Source organism: Tasmannia lanceolata, unplaced genomic scaffold, assembly GCF_043159265.1.
Source record: "Tasmannia lanceolata isolate RefF3 unplaced genomic scaffold, GAP_Taslan_0.1 ptg000003l, whole genome shotgun sequence".
Classification (NCBI taxonomy): domain Eukaryota; kingdom Viridiplantae; phylum Streptophyta; class Magnoliopsida; order Canellales; family Winteraceae; genus Tasmannia; species Tasmannia lanceolata.
Window position 1 is genome coordinate 5,712,487 of NW_027518680.1, and position 24,105 is coordinate 5,736,591.

The following is a 24,105-nucleotide window of genomic DNA, read 5'->3' on the forward strand; positions in this document are numbered from 1 at the left end:
TGTAGATCACTAGTATTGCTTGGGGTATATTAAAGATAATACCAGCAAGTTAGAGGAAGACAAGAAACAGTAAGAGGAAGCATGGAAGAAATCACATTAGGTTTGGCAACAAAGTTCATTACCTACTTAAAAGTTGAGAGCAAGTAGGGTTTCACCTGCATATTAAAACTTATATATTACAAAACTGAGAGGAAGAAGCAGAAATTGAATAAATCTGTGCAAGTAAATACACATATTGAGCCAAGTGGACAAGCATGAGAAAGAGTCTTGTTGAAGGCTCCACTTTTTTCACACAAGTCTCCAATCTCACTGTACCCATTGTTGGTAAGACTATAACAATGCTGAGAATGAGCATTTGGCTAAAAATAAAAAAAATGCAAAGGAAAAGAGGGCTCTGGAAATAAGAAATAAAAAACAAAAGAGGAGAATGCTGGACATTTCATCCAGACAGGCATTTTGAATTGCATATATAATATAAGATTATATTGTACAACTTACTGATACATACAACCACATAGGCTGCCCACGTAAAACAACACTGCTCGTAGCTCATAATTCCGAATGAGCCCGGCACCAAAATTCTAATGCACAACAAGCTCGGCCAAAGAGAGGCGGATTTGATAATTACACATTGCCTGTGTTTTCTTCCCCAAATTGCTTAAACTTAACCTTTCGCCGGCTGCTGAGAGAGCTCTTTATCAGCATAATGCAGGAGCCTCCGCAGCCTCAAAAGCATATCACAGTGGAAAGGCAGTGGGGTCCGCCTTTCCAGGTAAAGTGGGCTCACTGTCATCCATGATAGAGCATGGAGCTCAGCTGCTAAAGACTCTAAAATCAAATGGGTTTCCGACTCATTTTCTTTAGCCTCTGAACTAAAACTCCTTCCTTGCTTACTATTCCCTCTAACCATCTTTTCCGGGACCCCGCCATTGCTACCTCCATAATAATCAACAAGACTAACTGAAAGGATAGAAGGCCATTCGTCTATCACGCCTGTAGAATCTCTCCGAACAGAAGGAACTGCTTTTGACACAACAAACCCAGTTGAAAGAGGAATTGCAGACCCTTTGCTGTGTAGGAGATGTGCGAGGGGAGGAGATTCTGATGTGAGGCATATGGGGAGCTGGAGAGGCGTTGGAGGGAGATAGCGCATACTAGGTGAAGGAATTAAGACATAAGATGCTGGTGTTGATCCGAGAGACTTTACAGGACTGAAGCCTTCCAAATAGCTCGATAGGCCTGTGCTTCCACCACCTTGTGTTCCTCCCCCTGTAGATCCTGCCATTACTTAGTACCGATCCAACAATCTAAATATGAGAATTGCAACATATTCAAGCAAGAGCTTATGCAAAAGAGCAGAAAATGAATAACTGGTATTTAGAGGAAATTTTTCCTTGCAGGACCCAGCATTTGCACCTTTGTCATAACTTTCACACACCCTTCGTGCATTTAAATGTATACCTCTAATATTCATTACATGCCTAAAGCATAATGTCTGACGATAAATGATTTGAGGACTAAATGGGCCCTAGTCGATGAGGATTGCGATGGCCCACCGTAAACATGAAACCCATGTCCAGTGATTGGGGCCATCAATCTGGCAGTCACCACCAGCCTGGTCAGTCCCTGCTAGGCCCACAGGGAAAATATGATCTTAAACCCTTGATCCAAATAGTGTGTTCTTTTCGTATTTTCCCCAAGCTTATTTGACTGATGATTTTTGTGTGCATTGATCAAGCAGAAGAATTTCCCATCTGGCATGGAACAAGGGCCCACTAAATGGCCAAATGGTGGTCTACCAGAACAATAGGCACCATCACCAAACATGTGTCGCACATGTATTCTAGGTCATCTCGTCGTCATCAATCAAGACCCCCGATTCCCTTTAGCAGAAGCAGATTTCTTTTCGAGGGAAGATATAGGAACATTCCATCATGACAAGAACATAGTTCACAAACTGGAACTAGGCCCTGAACTTGGGGAGAAGTGAAGTGGCCAAGATTTTGTTATTATTTTCCCTTTCCACAAGTTTACAGTCTAGGTGACATTGCCAAATGCAAGAAAGGGTTACTAAATTTAGGTAAATAGAGTTAAAAGTTAAATTTACATTAAAAAAAATGACTTGCCTGAGGAAGGGATATCTGCAGGAAAGATCAGATGGAGCGAATGGTCAATGGAAATTCCAACTAAACTGATGCTCTGCACCCACTGAAACATCCCCCTTGAGCTGTCCACTGCTGTTTGTCCAGCTAAGAGCTGCTTTCTTGTGTTGATTTGTCCTAAACCACCTTTCATAAAGCTTGATGATTTTGAATGAGGGCTGTATAAAGAAGGGTTGGGTGACGAAGGTAGTGGTCTCTCTTGAATCAAACTGATCTCTTGTTGCTGTAAGGAAGTCCCATTACTGCCAGAGGGGATCCCATCAGGTACAGAGCGTCGTAGTTGCAGTGGCCATTTTTTTACCTCATTTCCGCCGACAGAGTAAATAGCTTTCTGCCATTCTGTTTACAATATCAAATGGTGGACTCAGATATCACAACATAATTCTTAAGGTAAAAAAAAAGAATAACCGAAATAATGGACGACACAAGGGATGAAACTAAAATTGGTAACAAGTTGTTATACCCATGGTTTTAAATTTCGGCTGAAATACCGAAATTTCTACTAATTTTGGATTTCGGTTGGGATCAACACTGAAATCGCCTAAATCCAAAATTTCGGCCAAACTCCAAAATTTTGGCCGAAATTTCAGCTGGAAATTTCTGAAATTTACTTTTTTTTTTACCAAATTTCGGCCGAAATTTCGGTTTCGGCCCTGTTCGAAACCGAAACCGAAATTTTAAACCTCGGTCATACCTTGGCATTCGAGTTCATAGAAGCATCCGATGCGTGTAATCACGATATCCCTTGGCTTGATAGTACCAGCATCCCCTGAAGAACATGATAATATTTGGCAACCTTGGTGAAGGACTTGAACAAATAGGCACTGGAGACCTTTTGTGTCTTGTCGACTGCTAATGCCACCAAACGGAAATATGTGGCTGTCGAGCAATTCTCCCCTTGAATCTGTCCAGATGCAGACTAACCAACGCCAATCCTCAGTCCACCCATAACAACAATGAAGACTTGCAACCTTTTGGTTGTTAGATCCAAACCCATCAGGCTCAGACCCGTCAAGCATAGAGCTGGGCCCCATATCGGCACTCCCAGCTGAATTTGAACTTTGCATATATCCCCCACCACTCTCTTCAGACATTACATTATTGAGCATTGTAGGTGAAACTCCATGGTCCACAGAGCCAGGTTCTGCCAGTATAAAGAGTGGTTCAAACAAGTAGCGCACATCGTCTTGATGGGTAAATTCTCCGGGTCTGCTTGGATCGCAGTTCAATCCTCCCGACCTTGTTGTCTGCCAGGAATTATTATCCCAAGTTCCAGACCTCAATCCCGCCTCGAGTTCACCGTCTCTCGGAAGAGTTGACCCAGTAGTTCGAGGGGTTACACAATCCTTCCAATGCCCTGGAATGGGAGATGTCATGTGCATTAATGTTGATTGCGGTCTCCCTGATAGGGCTGATGATTGAGCTACATCATTGGAAGAAGACCGTGGGACCCGCCTAGCCTTGTTGTAAACAGAGAACGCAATCTCCTTAAAAATGGCAAGCTCATTTAGTGCTGGCCTACAAACTCTAAAAACGTCTTCTACAGTCACAATCTGCAAGACCAATTTAGGGATACTGAACCCTGACAGTGTTAGAACATTTGACATTGATGCCTCATCCACAGCAGTAGAGCAGCTTAGAGCCTTTCCAACTTGCGAATGCAATAAAGATCTCCTCTCTTTATCTGATGAATGAATGTTTGATCCAAGAGCAGAGGAAGACTCGATCAGAGTCTGCAGAACTGCTATGGGCTCAGGGAAGGGGCATATGACATAGATTACCTGAATAGATCACCCAGAATGTTTAGTCGAAATAAAATTCTTTCATTCTCTCAGTTTTTTAAGATTTAACAGGAGATCGAAACCCGGATCTCAGTGTTATACATATATGGTCATAACTAATATTTAGAGTTAATTTTCATTCATTTTATTGTTTTCACCATATGAAACAAGAATATGAGAAGACAACATGCAGGTGAAACATCTGCTATCACATTTAACCAAAAATAGTACCAAGGGATACATGAAAAGGTATTCAACGGGGAAAGTGAAATCATCATAAAGCATCACAAAATAAGCAAGTAATTACATTCAAAAATCTCATACATCAGTTAGAAATTTCTTTCAGATCTTCCTAAAAGAGAAAATGCAGGGAACGATCTGGGTGCAGCTTGGAGGGAATTATACTCTGTTGAAGTAAAAAAAATCCCTTTGAAGTATGATACGCCACATGGTGTTCTTAGACAAGAGTTCTGTTTTGCAACTGAACATACCGTAGTAAAATTCATACTGGAAATTGTTTAGAAGATTCCTTGTAAATTATGCATCGCTTGTAAGTTAGTTGCTCCAGATTTTTCTTCAACGGGGAAAATTTATTAAAAGAAGGGGGAGGAGCTCATATGCTTGTTCCTCTAGATTTTTAAAAACATTTTTCAAGACCAACTAAAGTTCACTTCTTTGCTTTGCAAACTAATGAGAAAATACTACAGTAAAGTAAACTAGTTTGTAATTCAAATATGACTATACCTTAGTTATGAATTCTGTTTCATTTCGTTCCGAATGGCCAAAACATTTTTTACGAAATGGAAAACCGAACAAAGAGTAGAACAAAATTTTCCTCCTGTATCGTTTTGTTCCAGGCAAAATAGGACAAAACTCCAAGTTCTGAATGGAACCGTGCAAAAAAAAATTGGAAATTTTTCAGAAACTAAGTTTTGAGACAACTATTTGGGTTTCCTATTTTACCCCCCCTGTTATTGACTTTTTTCCAACCCTCCTAAATGAATGTGATGGTTAGAACACAGTGAAAGCTCATAGTGAGCCTAATTACAAAGGTACAGGGAACAAGTCGAAGGTGAAGTAGGGAAATTTTTACTAGACCTCGCGTGTGGCCCATTTCATAGATCTTATGCCAGAAAATTAGCCCTAGCTTAAGTTGGATGAATTCCCAATAATCTGTTTCTTTACAAGGATAATTTTAAGGCTTCAATAACATGAGTTCTGTTTCTTAGAAAAGGCTTGGGCTAGAGTAGCCAGACCAGGATGGACGATCACTTTTTGGCCTCTTTAACCACCCCCTTGACAATCAGAAGCAGAAAATAAAAAGAATAATTGACAAACTTATCCAAATTTCTTTCCTCTGTTCATCAACTCGTTTCAAACTAATGCTCACTGTATAGTGACAGCAGTAACACACCAGGCCAACATTGGCATTCAAGCAAAAGCCTAATAAGTCAGAAATCCGTAAGCCTTACAACTGTATAGTACTAAGAACCATAGATCCCAGGGTAAGAAACGAATTCGGGAGGCGAAATGTAATACGGAAATGAGAAACGCAGAGAAAAGATGGGGGGAAACGAGAAACAGAAAAAGATAGAAAATTGCATGAGAAACGTCTTGGGAAACATATTAGAAACATTTCAGAAATGATAGAGAAACACAAATGAAAACAAATGAAAGACAAGGAAAACACGAAATATATGGTTTTGTAAATTCAAAATTTGGTAGTTTAAAATTTCTATTTGAAAATTTCTTATTTTTATTTTTTATTACAATATATGCTATTATTTTCCTTTTTAATATCTTTTTTTGGTGTTTTCCAAAACGATTTTCATAAGTTTTACACATGTTTCCCACACGTTTCACATACATTTTCTACAAGTTTTCCATGTGTTTCTCAAGGTTTCACATAAGTTTCCCATATGTTTCCCATGTGTTTCCCATGCGTTTCGGAAACGTTTCCCTAATTTTTTCTATCATGTTCGTAAACATTTCCAAAACATGTTTTAGGGGAAACGAGTTTCCCACCTGCCCAAGAAGTTTCCGGCTACTATGCTAAGAAAATTCCATGACACTAAAAATTGTAACACCCAAGAACCTGTTTCATATTTGTATGCAATGAAGGCATATAGGAACATGATGTGTTATACATTACACAACTGGATCATTATGATCCTTTCATATGTACATAATTAATAACTATATATTGTAAATTATACACTGCCACTAGTTTTTATGAGCCTACTAGAAGACTATGTAAAACATCAGAAAGTGAAGTAGCCCCTCAAATCATGACAATAAAAAAATCTGAATGAATACAGGAACTAACATAGCCATGTGAGCATGCCAATTAGGTTCCATAGATAGTCACACTGGAGATGACAATGGAAAGCTGGCATGCTAGGTATTTGCATAACAACACCATAATGAATTTTATATTAAAATCACCAGAATGATTATTATTTTTATTTATTTTTGAATGGCCACCATAATAATATTATAATCAATCTAGATGTATCTGATCAAGGAGCAGGAAAATGGACCAATAAAGACCATCGCAACTTACCATGCAAGGCCCACTGCCACCTTCTTTTTGATTTACTGTCAAATTTGAACCAAGTCTAAGAGACTTGAGAACCTTTGAAAGAGAATTAAGGAAGCTCCTCACATCCCAACCTTTGGATATGGCTAAGAAAAATTCACTTATTGAGCCCATAAGAGATGTATTACTGCTTGTTATCTTCATTGATTGAGGACAATCAACAAGAACAAAACCAGAAGACAACCCTTTCCCCAAGGCTAGTTCCGCCTGGCCTCCAATAACTTGTGGTGAATGAGATCCCAGCTTGCAAGCCTCGTAAACTGGAAAGCCAGTACACAGTTAGACTAAAGCTGTGAGATAAAATTCAACCAAAACACCATGGAGATAAAAAAAAATCGGTATTAATTTAGAATTGTGAATATTTGGCTGCATGTTGTCCCTGGTTGTTTTCATAGAATTGTGAGAGAAAAAGGCAATGTTAAATCTTGAATGATTTTCACAGAAGCATAGTAGAGTGCAGGAATGAAATGGTCACATAGGTTTGCAACTAATAAAGGTAAAAAGTGTCAAATTACTTTATGTCATATGCTTGAGAGATTATAGAAACTAAGTACTGAGGGTACCATGAAATAGTCAAAGAGACAAAGCAAAATTGGCTTAACACTTAAAATATATAGAATAATTACAACTACATGGTCGCTATTTCAGACGAATAAATGAGTTTCGAAGATGTATGAACCTAAAATTTTCTCTGATACATGAATGATGCAACTGATTCCTTTTTTCTTTTTTTTTTTTGAAAATTAACTGATTCCATTTTGTTTCACTCAAAAGTTCTGGATATGAACTTCCAACCTTCCTACACAAAAAATTTAGGACAAGCTTTTCAGAAAGTAAGAAAAGCTTAAATCTCAATTCTATAGATATTAAATCAACTTGAGTAACATTAGAGTTTGATTAGTAGTCTGAGTAACATAGATCTGATCTCTCTCTCTCTCTCTCTCTCTCTCTCTCTCTCTCTCTCTCTATATATATATATATATATATATATATATATATATATATATATATATAGAGAGAGAGAGAGAGAGAGAGAGAGAGAGGAAAGTGTTGGTGAGCTTAAGCTCACCAAACTTATGGTGCGCTTAAGCGCCCAATCACATGGGGGCCCACTTTGTTAGGATGATCCAAAGCATTCATTTGAAAGGCCCTTACATAGATGGGGTGTGGACAAAAAATCAGCTCCATAGGATCATCCTAACCCATCCATTTGTGGTGGTCAAAATGGACAGACATTGTTTGTCCACAAATCTGCCCATTTTTGCCCTCCACAAATGGAGGGGTTAGGATGATCCTATCGAGCTGATTTTTGGTACACACCCTATCTATGATAGGGCCTTGCAAATGAATGGTTTGGATCACCACAGAAAATGTGGGACCCATGTGATTGGGAGCTTAAGCGCACCATAAGTTTGGTGAGCTTAAGCTCACCAACACTTTCCTCATATATATATATATATATATATGGACACTGCAATCAGTATAGCTTCTTATTTTAGCTCTAATTTCCAGAGCTTACTTTATTTCTTCGGCTGTGCTTTCCTCCAGTCATATGCTTTGTTTAAATTTTCAGCAGTTCAATCATCCTTGTAAGAGATATTTTAGTTACTACTCGGGGATTTCAGAACCCTGAAATTTTCTGAGTTGACTTGCTAAAACCTGTAGTATCTAATTGGGGATTTCAGAACCCTGAAATTTTCTGAGTTGACTTGCTGAAACCTGTAGTACCTAATTGTCTTTATTTGTTAACTGATTAGCATCAGTTGGCAGCAGATAGATTACGTGTTGAGGTTGATTGTAGACTCAATGCCTCCAAATAAGGGTCTGGGAGAGGATTGGTTCTACTGATAAAGTTTTATAACAAGTACCCATCAGCTGGCAGGTATTTTAGATTCAACGAGTGTTCCCTTGCAAGTTATCCCTCATGCCAAGTTTCTATATCTCGATTTTGGTCAGCATGGAACGGAAACATTTTGCTTTCAGATGGAAATTTCGGTGAAAATCTTGTAAAATAACTGAAACGTATGGAAACATACGCAAATGATAAACTTTTAGGATGCAACTTCGAGAAATGCTAGAATAAGCACAAATAAATACTTAAAAACCATCACAAATGCAAGAAAGCCATCCATAATGACAATCACATCGACCACCTAGTGACAAGTGTTGTCGCACATGTGAGGAACAATTAAGTCAATAAAGAAGTACAATGTAATGGAGTATAAGACAGTACAAGGATTAGTCATCCCTCCAAGAAACCCAATTTTATGTCAGTACCGCAAAGAGTTATGAGGAGGTATTGGTCCCATGTCGATCTGACATCCTTTGCATAAGGTATGATTACTTTGTTGTGCAGTCGAATGATGCTGCCTACCAATTATCATTATCAAAATTAATGAAATGAAATGAAATGCAAATTAAAATGACTCACAAACAAATAACGTTTCCCGTATTTTTGCTTCATTAGAGACTCATCACGTGTATGATGCATAGGTTTTGAAATTTGAAATTCCCGTGACTTCATTAAAATGAAAAGAGGGTTCACCTTCGATTTAGCTAGGATGGGCTCACAGACTCACAGGCGTGTTGACAAATATAAAAATCGTCTTTTTAATGGTACAAATATAAAAATCTTAAATACTTTTCTACATTTGCAATTGATATTGGCACCACTATTTGCACCATTTACAAACGAATGACAATGTCTATAAATATAACAAATCAAATGTTGAAAAAAATCAAAGAAACACGTTTTATGGAAAAAATCTAAACTTTTTGGAGTTTTCAAAAACAGGTTTTTCCCCAAAAATTCTAAGGAAAAACAAAAAAACAAGTTTCTTCAATTTACAGGGATTTTTTCAATTTACAGCATATTAGGGTAGGATTTCTTTTGTTTTGAGAAAAAAAAAAACACAGTTTCATATGTTGCAAATCGGAACATTTTTCCATTTTTCTGTCGTTTAGAGTTTAGACCATTTCAGTAAAATTTGATAATTTCGAACCATTACAAAAAAAATAAAATTGGTAATTTCTATAATTTATAAATTTCGACCGAAATAATGAAGTGGAACGAATCTATTGAGATTTTATTTCGGTGGGGATGGGAACGGAAACATTTCGGTCATTTCTTGTCTGTTTCAGTGGAAATTTAAAAGATTAAAACCATCCCTCACGCAACTGTGGTGCAGCATTGGCCAATTTATAATTTTTCTTTAGTACCACATCTCAAAAGCTTAACAAAGATACAAAAATTCTTTCCGGAAGGATTACAAAATGATAGCCCAACAGATTGTATTTTATTATTACCGTGAAACTCAATTGTTTCGAATTCTGATCCATTACTTCCTTATTCAAAGTACCATCAACCATGGGCATTTCCTCTCAGACAAGCTTATGCAGAAATACAATGCCCTTGCTGTTCCCATGCAGATTCACTTGGAGTCAGTTAGCATGGTCCAAATAACCTCTTTAAAGTCCAACTAAATATCCTCTACTTATATGCATTTCTCAAAAAAAAAAAAAAAAAAAAAAAAAAAACTAATTCAGATGGTATCCAGGTAGGATTAAGCGATTCAGGCAAAAGATTTTATTCTATCCATCAAACTCACCAGTCCCTAATTGTTGAAAAAAATCAGCAGCAGCAGATGTAAGGGGATCAATGTCTGGACATACGACGTAGTAAGTCATCTGCAACAGTAGATAAAAATGAGTTATTAAAGATGAATGGATTGAAGTCATCTTTGGCACAAATAGGAAATTAAAGAAATACATTTTCTAATAATTGAAGCCACAGTAACAAGGACAGAAAATATTCAGATTGTTAATGGAATTCATAACTTCCTTTCAAAGAGACTTACAGGCTTTGGTAAAGCATATGGTTCCAGGGGAGCCTTTTCCCAAAGTTGCAGAGAGTTAGCCGATGTCTTGAGCCAATCATCCTGGTACCTATTATTTAAACAGTTATTTGTGCTTATCTAACATGAAGTTATTATACATGTAATCTAATATGTCAACTGTGCACACATAACATGTATTCAGCAAGCATTACCCAACAAGAATAGCAGGCAGTGGAAGCACCAAAAGTGTCGGCCTGAGACGAGAGTAGCTCATTTGTTGTTCTGAATCTGAACAACAGATACCTTGGTTAGATTTCAAAATAGACGTAGATTGAAATTTCGGTTTAGGTTTCGGTCTCGGACTCAGCCAAAAACGAAATTTCAGTGGAAATTTCAGTTTCGGTTTAAATTTAGGTAAAAATTTTATAATTTTGGCCAAAATTCAGTTTCGGTTTTAAATATCGGTCCCGGCCGAAATCCGAAATTCAGGTTTTTCGGCCAAAATTTAAAACCATGACATAGACTACCAAACAATGAGTTATCTATATGCAGCAAAAGAGTACCTTTGAGGTAAGATGAAACGCCAGTTGAAGGTTGGGGTGGGCTTATTGGTTCTCCAACGGCTAAAGTAATAGAACTTGACGAATCTCTAGATTCATTTACAGCGGATTCAACAGAATACCCATCGCCTGTAGCTCCAGGATCACCTGACTGATTGCGACCCTTGCACCAATCAGTGACAGACAACGGACCATCCAAATTTCCAAATGCGGATTTCAAAGCTACTTTTATGTCTGACTTAAGCAAACTAATCACAGATGATGCATGAACCTGCTGCAAGAAAGAATCTGCATTAAAATCACCATGAGCTAAAGTTTTACGACTGTGACTCCCATCTTAAATTTCCGTGGATAAATACTTAATCATAGATAAGTTTCATTTATTTATTTATCACCATCACATGAAAGTAACAATTTGATTGCAATAAAAGAATAGAATGTTTAGGAAACATGAAATGCAATAATTATGATAGGAGTAACAAACTCTTAAACATTAATCAGCTGGATACTCAAACCGCCAAGACAGCCAGAGAAATTGCATGGTTGTATTAAATGGAACATGCTAAAGATTAGAAACTAATCCCATCTACTTTGTATGGGAGGAGGAGAAAGAGAATGAAACGAACAGGGAAAAAAGATAATTTTGCTGGTGGTTCAAGTCTAACACCACGGATTGTTGGAGTTGACACTTCTAGGCCCCTTAGCCTATTCGCAATGGAGCAAGCTTTTTAACCATGTCACACAAGATCAGGACCACAGTGCAAGACCTTAGTTATGGATAGGACGTGTATTCTCACGACAATGACGGAGGCTCCGACTAAACAACGAAAACGACTCCATGGATGCTCATTCTCATTATTGTGTTGATAGTTTGACAAACACATTTGACAATACAAGCACGGAGGTGGGAATTCGAGAGCTATTGGTATTAGAAATTCCACTTGTTATGGCCCGTATGGTTAGGGACCTCATGGTACATCTTCTAAGAATGGGTGGGGTTTAACTGCTTCCTTCACATGGGTATGACTATGGCTATGGGTACCCATATGATACAGACACACAGTCAAAGAGCACATTGAACATCATGTCTAGGAGTACCAGCATTTCTACTTGGTTAGCGTGTCGTAGCAGGACTCCTACTCGGCATCAAGGACCAGATTCATCAGTAGATGCAACGTGGCCATCACGATAAGGAGAGGGAAGATGGATTTATAGGGTTGGCGTGGAGGAATAGTGGTCATTATACTTTCTTTATGTTGTACTACTTCATTATACTGTACTTTCTTTATGGATTAATGAACAGAGCAATTTTTTTTTCTAGTGTGTTTATTTGAAGCATATGTGCAAGTGGTTGTATAAATTTTCTAGAATTTTTTCCCTAGGTGTGTATTTGCTCCTATTCAATCATTTCCTAAAGTTTCATCTTAAATTTTCATCATTTGCATAGATTTTCATAAACTTCTGTGATTTTACCGGATTTCCACACAAATATATAACTGAAACCGGCATTTTTCCATTTACATGATGACCTATATTGAAATCGAAAATTGAAACACTGACCCCATCACTTGCCGGGGGTGTGATTCGTACTCCTACAGTCAACGTATTTTCTGTTACCATAGCCTCTACCACCATCAAATCTCCCCTGACTCAAGAGTCACGACCAATTCCTTCGTCATAACCACCACAGCCTCTGCCATCATCACCGAAGCCGGTAGAAGAAATCAGGTCTGACTCCTCACCAATTGCATGCCTTGAGGAAGAAAAAGAAAGCACAATACGTTGAAGTCATAAGTAAAGGAATTTTAAAGTGGGAACCTCTTTGCTAGCCAAGTTCGCAAGCAAACAGTAACATACTTCGGGCCAAGACCAGAGTGGAATTCAGTCACCTTAAATTCCTTGCGCAACCTTTGCAAAATATCAAGATTTGATTTGAAAGGCTGATAAATGCTTAATCCTCATATACAATGAAGAGAGTTGTAGAACTCACTGAGATTCTTCTTAACCTTATTTTCGAATAACTCTTTCAAGCATGATAAATAGGCCCTGGCCCCAAGGGCCACCTTTACTAATTGGCCCCAAAGAAGATAATTAGACCCATCGAGCTTAACCGTAGTAAGTTGTACTTCAGCTATCTCCATGATATGTGACTTAGTCTCAGTCATTGTAGAGAGTCAGCACAAAACGAAGCTGAGGTTCGCACGGTCTATCATGGTGTGAAGCTTTTAGAAGGGGAAGATCTTGATAGGGTGGTGGTGGAAGGGGACTCCCTTAACGTCATCCATTGGTTGTCTGGCTCTCATATCTTCCCTTGGCGTTTTGCGGACCTTCTCAACGAAATTTATGACATCGTGGGTGGCTCTCGGATTGACTTCCGTCACAGTAGAAGATCGGCTAATAGTGAAGCGGATACGCTGGGTTCGTTTGGAGGCGTTGGAGCAATATAACTATCTTCCGACTTGATTCTTATTATTGCTCTTCTTGTTTTCCTTCTTTTTTGGCTTGCATATATCTTTGCTGTTTCCTTCTTTTATCGTGGTTGACCATCTCGGTCTTTTTAATTAAATCTCTTACCATTCAAAAAAAGAAATGCACAGACATGTGTTTTACCACTTACAGAGGCCAACAACTGAAAATGTAATTTTATCAGCAATTAGAAATATTCTATTATCTTCAGTTTTGGGTTTCAAATTTACTCAATCTTGTTAGAAATTGAGTTAGGGTTAGAGAGAGGAAGACGAAGAGTACAGATATGGAGAGTCTCCGCTGGGGAGCTCCTCATGTATACGATGCATATATAGGCCCCAATTAGGGCAATAGTGTAAAAAGACTACAATACTCCCTATGCTAAATATAATGCCTAAACTACCCTTACATGTTATTCAACACTCCCCCTCAAGCTGGGGTGTATATTCTATAGAACTTCAGGTTGCTACAAAGCAACTACAACAAATAACTAAAAATAACAAAAACTACAATCATCTCATACACACATCCAGCTTGGTGTAACACTCATCCTCAAGCTGGTGTGGTAAATATATATAATGAAAACATAATAAAAGATAGCAGCGGCCACTAGGAGCATCATCGAGATCAACAGCCATAAAAAAAAGGAACAGCTCCCCCTGAAGTAGCACACAGGCGAGAGCGATCAAACAGAGCCTCCACCTGAATAAGAGCACGGTGAACAAATCTGCATATCAACGAGCAATGGAAGCGCCATGGCAGGAACCGGCAACGATCCAGCGAGCAAAATAGGCACACCAAAGGCGAGCACAGCGAATAACGACGAAGCACCACGAGCGGGAACATCAGCTAAGTAGCACAACACCAATAGAAGAAGAACCACCGATGGAGAAACCATCGGAGACAAGGTCGACGGGGAAACCATCGGATATAAGGTCCACGTAGAAATCGTCGCCTGGAAAGAAGAAAAGGAAAAGATAACCAACCAACGATGGGGAAATCATCGTCTAGTGACAAAGTCGACGACATAAACATCGTCGCTTGAAGATAAGAAGAAAATGAGGGAGAAGATAACCAACCAATGATGGGAAACGATAATCAAACCAACGATGGAGAAACCATCATCTAGTGACAAAGTCGACGACATAAACATCGTCGCCTAAAAATAAGAAGAAAATGAGGGAGAAGATAACCAACCAATGATGGGAAACGACAATCAAACCAACGATGGGGAAACCATCATCTAGTGACAAAGTTGACGGCATAAACATCGTCGCCTGAAGATAAGAAGAAAATGAGGGAGAAGATAACCAACCAATGATGGAAAACCATCGTCTGAAGAGAAGGTCGACGGCATGAACATCGTCGCCTGAAGAGAGGACGACGGGGAAATCGTCTCCTGAAGAGAGCCAACCAATGATGGGGACACCATTGTCTAGAAATAAGGTTGACGGGACACCGTTGCCTGAAGAGAGGTCGACGGAAAAACCGTAGCCTGAAGAGAGCCGACCAACGATGTGGACACCATCGTCTGGAAATAAGGTTGACGGGGACACCGTCGCCTGTGAACCACCAACGATGGGAAACCATCGCCCGGTGAAAATAAGGCATAGAGCCGGACAATAATGCATAAAACTATGCCAAGAGAATACATCAAAGAGGAAACAACGAACAAGAAACTGACAATGGAAGAGTAACCACCAAGGAGACGAACGAAATATAAAGAGCAGATGATAACCCTCCGCCCCCCCCCCCCTCCCTCCTCGGGCAAGACTACATGAGCCCGGAGAAGACAACACAAGAAATGACATGAAAAACAAGACAACGCTCCCTCAAGAAGACAATACTAAGGCAACACTTAGAAAAAGGAAACACTCCACCTCAAGGAAAGATGGCAAATAAAACAACACCACGAAAAAGAGACAGCCCAAGAACTACATGACAGCACTACAACCCAAGAACTACATGACAACACTAAGAAAAAGGAACAACTCCAAGAAAAAGAGACACTCAACAACTACATGACAACACTCCCCCTCAAGTTGAAGGCCAAACTTGCAACAAAAAGAAGACCATCAAGGTATAAAACCCCTCTTAGACATTTTATCAAACACTTAGGGTGCACCTTGAAGATGAAAAGAAAGGCCATACATGCCAAAAAAATATTGAAAAGAGAAAATAGATGATTTGGAGTGAAGATTTGGGAATGGAAAAGGATTTTGGGTAGTAGATCTACACAAACACAAGCCAAAAAGAGATTTGGGAAGAAGTTTTCTTCCCAAATGAATTTAAAAAGAAAGAAAGTAAAGATTTAGGGATATGAGGTTGCGATGGGATTTTGGGTGGAGATTTGGGGATGTTGGATCCCAAATTGGAATTCAAAAGGGAAAGAAAGGAAATAAAAAGGGATATAGATTTACGGCAAGGGAAGAGATTTAGGTTACAGCAAGGGAAGAGATTTAGGGATAAAAGGAGGAAGATACGACAAAGAGAGTGGAGAGAGAGATGGGTTTACTGTTTGGGATTTGCTCACGACAAAGAAGAGATTATAGGTTTGGGTTTTTTTTTTTTTTTTTTTTTTTGGTTCAGGTTTGTATGGCATAGGAGATGCGCAACAACTCGATGAGTCTTGGGTTTATCTCAAGATAGATACATATGTATTCCGTAATCGCATGATGAAAGCCCAAAAAATAATCGCACTACCATGAAGTAATCACAAGATATTTGTGAAATTAATAATCGCATAGGTGAACTTGATAATCGGATGGTGTGATTAGAGGAGTAATCGCATGAACATAGGGTTTATGCCAAGAAATAGGGGTACAGAGAGAGAGAGAGAGAGAGAGAGAGAGAGAGAGTACAAGGGATAGAAGAGAGAAAATCTAGGGAGGATCAGGTATGCGAAAAAAGGAAAGAGATTAGGGGATATAAAATAGGAATTTATATGAGAGAGATTTAGGACGGAAATAAGGGGATGCGCACACACCGATGTTAGAGATAGTGAGATGCAAAAGATGTAGAGAGAAAGAGGATGGCATGAGGGATATAACTCTTCTTCCTCTTCTTTTTACCATTTCAAAAAAACAAAAAAAAAAACTCTTCTCCTTTGCTTTCTTCCCTAGGATCTTTGCTCTAATACCATGTTAGAAATGGAGTTAGGGTTAGAGAGAGGAAGAAGATGAGGAGTAGAGATATGGAGAGTCTCCACTTGGGAGCTCCTCATGTATATGATGTATATATAGGCCCCAATTAAGGCAATAGTGTACAAAGACTACACTACCCCCTAAACATGTAATGCCTAAACTACCCATACATGTTATTCAACAAGGTTCTTATCGCAATCGCACTCCTGTTTGTGCTCATGTAACAAAGAGTATTGCGTTCTACAGAAAAGAAAATTCAAATATATTCAGCCCATCAAACAACAGCAACACAAAAGAAGGCAATACCATCAACATAAATTGCATAATACTAAGAGGACCATACCACATATGAATGAATTTAATAAGTAGAAGTACCGGTATAAATAGCATGCAAATGGATCCAAGGCAGTAGCTTACATCAGCAGAAAGTGGATCAAGTAACTTTATCCCTGCAATGTCCAGAGAATGACAAGAAGCTAAAAGTCCACCACAACCTGCATGGACCATGGAAGGTCCACAAGAAAACCCACGCCTCCGTTGTTCCTGTAATGCAAGCCAACCAAAGGGACCATCTCCATGGTCCAGATCAAGAGACACATCAACAAAGGCACTAGATTGTTGAACTAACATGGCCATGGCATCAAGGAGCTCGTGAAGAGGTTGCCTTTGCCCATACGAAACCATGCCTTCCTCATCAATTGTATTATGTGATAGTGAAGAGAAACTCTCAACATTTGGTGAAGTTGCGGGTTTTGTCCCTTTAGGAAGTCCAACAGAGCGCCAAACTCCAACAGGCGCATTGAGCGTTCCATCAAGCATTCCAGAGTCAACATCACCACCGGCAATTCTAACAGGTATACAATCTTTCTTCTTGACTTCATACTTGCGAGAATTCTTGTCTGACAAGGTGGTGCTTGGATCATTTGGCACCTGATCCAAAAATGTACTGCTAGTTAACCTGCCCACCCCAAAAGGGACTATGTTGTTACTGTTAGATAACATCATATGTCTTAGCCTGCACATAGAAGCCTGGAACATGATGCATTCAATTTCAGTAGCAAGCATGGTCTTAAGGGACAGCAAAAAATGGCCCGCCTCCAATGCACTATCATTTTTCTTCCTCTGGAGAGAGATGACAGAATTTGGTGAATTAAAACCAGATAGTGTAGAGGATAATGTCTCACTCTTACAGGAAACTAAGCTATTATTGCAAGGAACTAATCTTCTATCAAGCTGTTGCTTCCCATTCTGAACATGTAAATAGTACTTCTTAGACTGGAGAACGGGACCCGCATCACGCCTCACACGCCCTGCTTTCTCTTTTGCAGAGATGTCAAGCTTCTCATCTGAAACTTCTACGGAAGGAGAGGAAGGTGGTGTTGCACCATATACATAATTATTGGAGCTTGAATGTGAACTGTCGACCTTCCGGGATTTTGGTAAGTACGGACTTCGGAAAATGGAGGTTGAATACTCACTTGCAGGTGTCTCAATTGCTGTATATTCGGGAGCAAATGTCATCATTGCTTCGGCTTTTGATAGATAGTCAAGCTCTCCAGAACAGGGTGCCGAATAAGTTGTGCATGGCCGGGCATCCTTTGTAAATTCTTGGTTTTTGCCGTGAACCTCCTCTGTAGTAGCTGGATGAGGGAAGCCTTCAAAAGCTGGAAACCCTAAAGCCGGTAAAAGCATCTGATCTGCTAAATCCATCCCTGCTGTACAAGGACTGCCACTTACATCTCCACAATCAGCAACGGGAAACATCAGCGAATGTGACTCAGCAGTTCCGGGAGGCTAAATAAAAAGATGGATAAAATCAGATCCAAAAAGTAGCCTTATTCATGTTTCATAAACCAGCAAGACAAAGAAAAATGTTTCCAGCAATAAAAGTTGTTCTTCATGTTGTTTTCTTCTTTTCCATATAAAATACATTTCCAATAAACAGAAGAATTCATATCAAGTTAATACCTTTACAATATCTGGAAAATGATGATATTTATATAAACTTTAAAATGAAAAAGAACTAGCTATGGACAATCATAACATTAAGAAAAAAAAGTCCATTACCAAATTTTGGGCATACAACTATAAACTGGTTTTGTTTGCCGATTTAACTTGACTCACAATTTTGGTCAGCTCGGAGTATCTATTCCATCTTTGACTCTACTTATACCAAATTAATAATTTAATATCGATGGGACCATTCAAAAGAAAATATCGATGCAATGGATCATGGATGAGAAGGGAATTGTAAAATACAGAAACAGTCCAACCAAGACCAAGTTGTGCTACTCATATACATGAATGGATGAGTATCAAATGGGTATTGACTATTGACAAAAATATAAACCAAAATCTTAAAATTAGAGGACATACAAAAAGCTAAGCTTGATTATATCTGCAGAAATGAATGAGATTTATATGACTTTTAATATGAAAGAGAACTAGATATGGAAAACCATAGCATTGAGAGAGAAAAAAGTCCATCTTACCAAAACTAGTTACCAATTAGAACAGAGTCACAATCTTGGTCAGCTCGGAGTTAGCTATTCGGATGTTCCACAGTGTATAAGGCTTTCCAAAATGCTTCAGTTTTTCTTTTGGGTTTTTTAGTGAATTTATTAGCAGGCGCAAAAGCGACAAAAGCTCACCGACCGAGATGGTCAAAGCCAGAAAAAGGAAAGAGACAACACTATAGAACCAAATCAAAGTGCTGCAATTTTGAGTCTAATTAATATCAAATCAAGAGAGAGAACGCTACATAAACCCAATCAAAATGCTGCAGTTTTGAGTCCAATTAATATCAAATCAATTTCAATGGGTTAGAGCAGAACAACATAATCGTAAAACACAGAAATAGTCCAACCAAGACAATCTTGTGTTGCTCATATACTGAATATATACATACATACATATGTTTGCCAGTTGAGATTTTGCTAGATTAGCCATATAATTCAAGATAGAAACCAATAAAGAAAATCCAATAAAAAAGAGAAAGAGAGAAACTAGTTCATAAATAACACAGAATAGCTAGGATAATATGCAACGTTAATAGCAAATTTGTGCCTAGGAGAATACCTCCCCAAAGGCCAGTACATCATTTTCAAAAAAATCACCAAAATCTCCAAACTCAGAGAGAAGTGTTTGGATGTCCATGCCCATGCCTCTGTCGTCATCATCCCAGTCCCAATGAGATCCGATCCGATCATTTGCCACTCCTACAGTCCTCAAGTTGTTTCCTTCAACAGTGCTATGCTCGGAATGATATGCATCTTGCATGGTTGCACTTATGACTGTGCCAGGTTGACCAAATGACTCTTTTATTCCCGTGCGAAGACGCTTAGAAACCTACAATAATAATAAGGCTAGTTTATTTTTCTGATAGTCTTTAACATACAATAACTGGAATATTGAAAGGAAAATTAAAAACAAAGATTATGGAAATCAAATGGCGCATATATTAGGGACAGATACTACCATACCACCCCGATCTTCCTTCAGTTCATTTACATGAAAGATTCAATGGAGACTATTCTCGATTGACTAATGAAAAAATGAAAAGATGATGATTTACTTCCAACTATAATAGCATGGCAGTCCAATGAGGCAAAATGTCAAATGATTTACTTCTAACTATATTAGCATGGCAGTCCGGTGAGCCAAAATGTAAGGCAATATTCAGCAAAGAATTTATATAATGTTCTGCTGATAAATTGCTCTTAATCAGAGGCAAAGATAACAATATTAGCATGAAAGGAATATACATTATTCTGCGAATGAATTGTAACAAAATGGCATTCATCAAATAGAGATTATCTACCGCTATACAAAGTCCATAAATCAAAGGAAAATATTCCGAAACATCTAATAAGTCGATGGTTTGGATATTTCCTGTCAAGGGTAGAGGCCGAACACGTGTTTTTAAGTCTTCATGGGGGTAGGGCCCTTGTAAATTGCATAATTTATGTGAATTTTGGAGGAGTTTTTCTATCATGAAATATACTACTCTTTGGGGAACCCCAGGCCGGCACGAAGAAAGGAAGAGAAGGAGAGGGACTGTATTTAGAGACAGCAACGGAGTAACATTGTCGGAATATTCTGGCCACATTAGTCATTCCAAATCTAACGAAGCTAAAGCAAAGGCATTTTTGACGGGACTGAGGATCTTCTGATCTCGGTTCGACGAGTATCTTATAGTTGAAGTGATTCTCATAATGTGGTGAATTGTGAGGCTGAAAATTGTAGGATTTTGGCGGTTGGGGCTGATTATCAATAAAGTTCTTAATATTGCAAGGGATGATGAGTGTCCTTTTGTGTGTGTATTTAGAGAGGCCAACAAAGTGTCTGATTTATTGACCAAACCCTGTGGTAGTAGAGATCATCTAGTAGAGGAGTGTGGGAGACAAAATTAGGTGTCTACAAGGAGCAACCTCTAATCTGTTTTTTTTTATGATTGTATAAAATGTCATCTTTCTCAACAAAAAAAATGTCCAATAAGTATTTTTACTAAATGACACTTATAAAAACCCAAAACTGTGCAAGAAGAATGAAAACACCGAGCCTGGTGCTGGTTTAGATGAATAGTTCTCAACTCAGCCAATATGTATTGAAACCAGACAAAATTGCGTACAGTCATACCAAGCGTAAAGTCATACCAATAATATTGCCTGTGTGAATTGTACCAGATCGGATGATAGAAAATATGCATCACTCAAATGAAAAAGTCATTTGCATTGACCAATAATATTAGTATACAATACAGCATGAATGTTTGACTTGCCTTCAGCTAAATCAAACATGCATCATCAGATGCATATCACAATTGGATGATACTGAAAACCCCAACAAAAAAGTAGAAGGATGTTTGTTGATGCAACTGAGACCATGCAACTGGGAGTAGCCACGTAGGCTCACTTTTCAACAGATTTTGTCTTATTGATTTAATTCATATGAGGTGGCTGCTCTCTCACACAACAACCGGCCCGCAAAATGATGATGATTGATCATCATCATTATCATTAAATAATAATAATAATAATAATAATAATAATAATAATAATGATGATGATGATGATAATAATACAATCCCAATGTTAGAGTATAAAAGATAAATAATGCCTTTCTCCAATAGTTAAAGCTTTTGGAGAAGTTGGTAAGTTAACATGGTATCAGAGCCAAAGGTCTCAAGTTCAAACCTCCCGGATAGCAAAAATCCACATGTGATGGTCGGCCCAAAGTGGGACCACATATGCCACGTGTTTGCCAAGTGGGCCACACGTGTGGGGGAGTGTTAGAGTATAAAAGATAAAGAACACCTTTCTCCAATAGCTTAAGCTTTTGGAGAAGTTGGTAAGTTAACACCCAAGAAGGCAATCCCTGGTATAAAGCCCAAGCAACCCAAAATCCCACCCAAGGGGGGCATCCATCATCCAATTCATCATGTCATATCTGCAAATTGCTGGTAGGAATTTATCCTCTTTCACTGCGTATCCTCTCCCCCCCCCCCCCCCCCCCCTCTGATACATAGCAGCCGTCATTCAAATAAAAGTCCTCTGAATTGAATTTTTCAAGTGAAAATCTGATTTATCTTCAACCACTGCCTCAACACTACTTTAAAAAAAGTCAGTATCCATACAGATCAATCTCTTTCTATCATTTTTACATAGGTGATAGAATTTCATGACTCTGCATGAAGAACAAACATACAAGCAACCACTGTTTGTGAAGTACAACAGAGGAGAGTCATCTTACAGAGAACATTTCACCACAAGAAAAAAAAATGAAACAATCACCTGATGCTAGGAAGATCAAAACACTTTGTTCATAAGAAAATTTATGGAATCAACACTAGTCATGCATAAAGATCCTCAATGTCCTCCAGCCCATCTTGAAGACAAATTGCAGAAAATAAATGTTCCTTTTTACCTTGTTTTACTCAAAATTTCTATAAACCCGTTAAAAAGAACTGACCACACAATCTAAATATGTGCTATGTGCTAAGTTCAATGGATTCGGTTGTGCTATTTTTGTTGAATGACAATTCAGTAGTGCTATTTTGTTAAAATGAGAAGCAATTTGATAAAAAAAAGAAAAAACAATTGCAATTTGATAGGAACCATCCTCACCCATTAATGATTCTTTTAAACTAGGGTAAGAAAAAAGATCCATTAAATCAAATCTTACATCAAAATTAGGGTAACAAAAACGGAAGATAGAGACTAAACATTTATAAATAGCTAGTCGTGAGAATCATAACATTAAGTGTAAAATCTCAGTCACAATTATAATGAAATACTAAGAGTACCATTTTGTGGCCATCATTCCCAAACTGATCATTTGTAGATAAACCAGATTGTCCGCATGCAACTGAATCCGCATCTGCGTCTAGATCACCGGGTCCCATGGCCATCCCATACTCACTATCACTAGATGTGCTACTTATGCTGCTGATGCTACTACTGTTACCATTGTTGCTGCTATTATGGCTATGATGTGGGCGTATCCCATTAGACTCAATCCATGGGCCCACTAATGACTCCATGTTGCTAGTGCTTCCAGGTCCCACACTACAAGCAAAGCCAAAAACTTTCAGGGAACTTCTCTAATAAGATATGTATAATAAGTAGAAGGACAAGTAATGCTGGAAAACGTAGATGAGAACCACAAAAAAATCCACAGCTAATCATCACCTCTAAATCCTATTTTGAAAGACTGAGAAGAAAACAGAAACAATTGGCCCTGGAAGAACCAAAAGTACCAGTACAAAATTAAATAATATAAAAGTAATGACTACAGCGGTGTGGCTGTGGATGAGAGCATAGTTACAAGAAGTTTCCTACCTGGGTGGGAAGCTAGCTTTGGAGGCTAAATTCTTCTTGCTTCCCAGATTTAGAGGAAGCGTGATTCCCACAACCTTTCTCTTAATTTAGAGTACTCTTCCCCTTTGGGTGATTATTTTTTCCCAAAAGAGTGTTTTATCTTTTTGATAATGCCTAAAGACTAGTTAAAACTTAAAAACTCATCTATGTGTCAAATAAAACTAATGTGGATCTTTATCCAAAAACTTAATAATAAATCTACATTAACAAAACATGGAAAACTATAAATCCCTAAAGCTTGTAATTCTAATCAGCCGCAAAACTGCTCACTACAACTTGTAACCCGTTTTTTGGGTAGGTAAGCTGGGATTGAACCTGCAACCTCAAGGTTGAGATACAAAGCATCAACCATTGAGCTACAGGCCCAACCTTAAAACTAGTAACCCCTAACCAACATTAACCCTTCTTCCCTAACCTACTATAACCCTATCGCTTTCAAGTTTCAACACACTTCGTGTTTTCTTCCCTAACCTACGATAACCCTATCTCTTTCAACACACTTCTTGTTTTCTTCGAATGAGGCTTATTACATATGTAATTTCGACACATTTCCTCTTCAGTTTCTTTGGAGATTTTCGCTTCTCGCATTTTCTAGTTTCTAGACCCCTCGCTTCCTGCTTCCACTTCACATATCAATTCTCGCACGCACTTCCCACTTTTGCAACTATGGATGAGAGTGC

The 24,105-nt window shown here is 38.5% G+C and overlaps 1 protein-coding gene across 7 annotated transcripts in view; it reads right to left on the reverse strand.

Moving 5' to 3' along the window:
- Nucleotides 1–420: 420 nt before the first annotated feature.
- Nucleotides 421–24,105, reverse strand: part of GCT (RNA polymerase II transcription mediator) — a 59,088-nt gene continuing 35,403 nt past the window's right edge. For 5 of the 7 annotated variants that reach the window (XM_077358247.1, XM_077358219.1, XM_077358225.1 and 2 more), the window contains 11 exons: nt 22,852–23,113; nt 19,626–19,895; nt 16,923–18,341; nt 10,942–11,212; nt 10,591–10,666; nt 10,400–10,487; nt 10,151–10,229; nt 6,507–6,802; nt 2,857–3,943; nt 2,127–2,501; nt 421–1,269 (listed from right to left, as the gene is read on the reverse strand). In XM_077358247.1, coding sequence (XP_077214362.1) covers nt 665–1,269; nt 2,127–2,501; nt 2,857–3,943; nt 6,507–6,802; nt 10,151–10,229; nt 10,400–10,487; nt 10,591–10,666; nt 10,942–11,212; nt 16,923–18,341; nt 19,626–19,895; nt 22,852–23,113 — 4,828 coding nt within the window. In that variant the 3' untranslated portion in view covers nt 421–664. The remainder of the gene's footprint in view (nt 1,270–2,126; nt 2,502–2,856; nt 3,944–6,506; nt 6,803–10,150; nt 10,230–10,399; nt 10,488–10,590; nt 10,667–10,941; nt 11,213–16,922; nt 18,342–19,625; nt 19,896–22,851; nt 23,114–24,105) is intronic. The other 2 variants (XM_077358239.1, XM_077358231.1) reach the window with 2 other exon arrangements.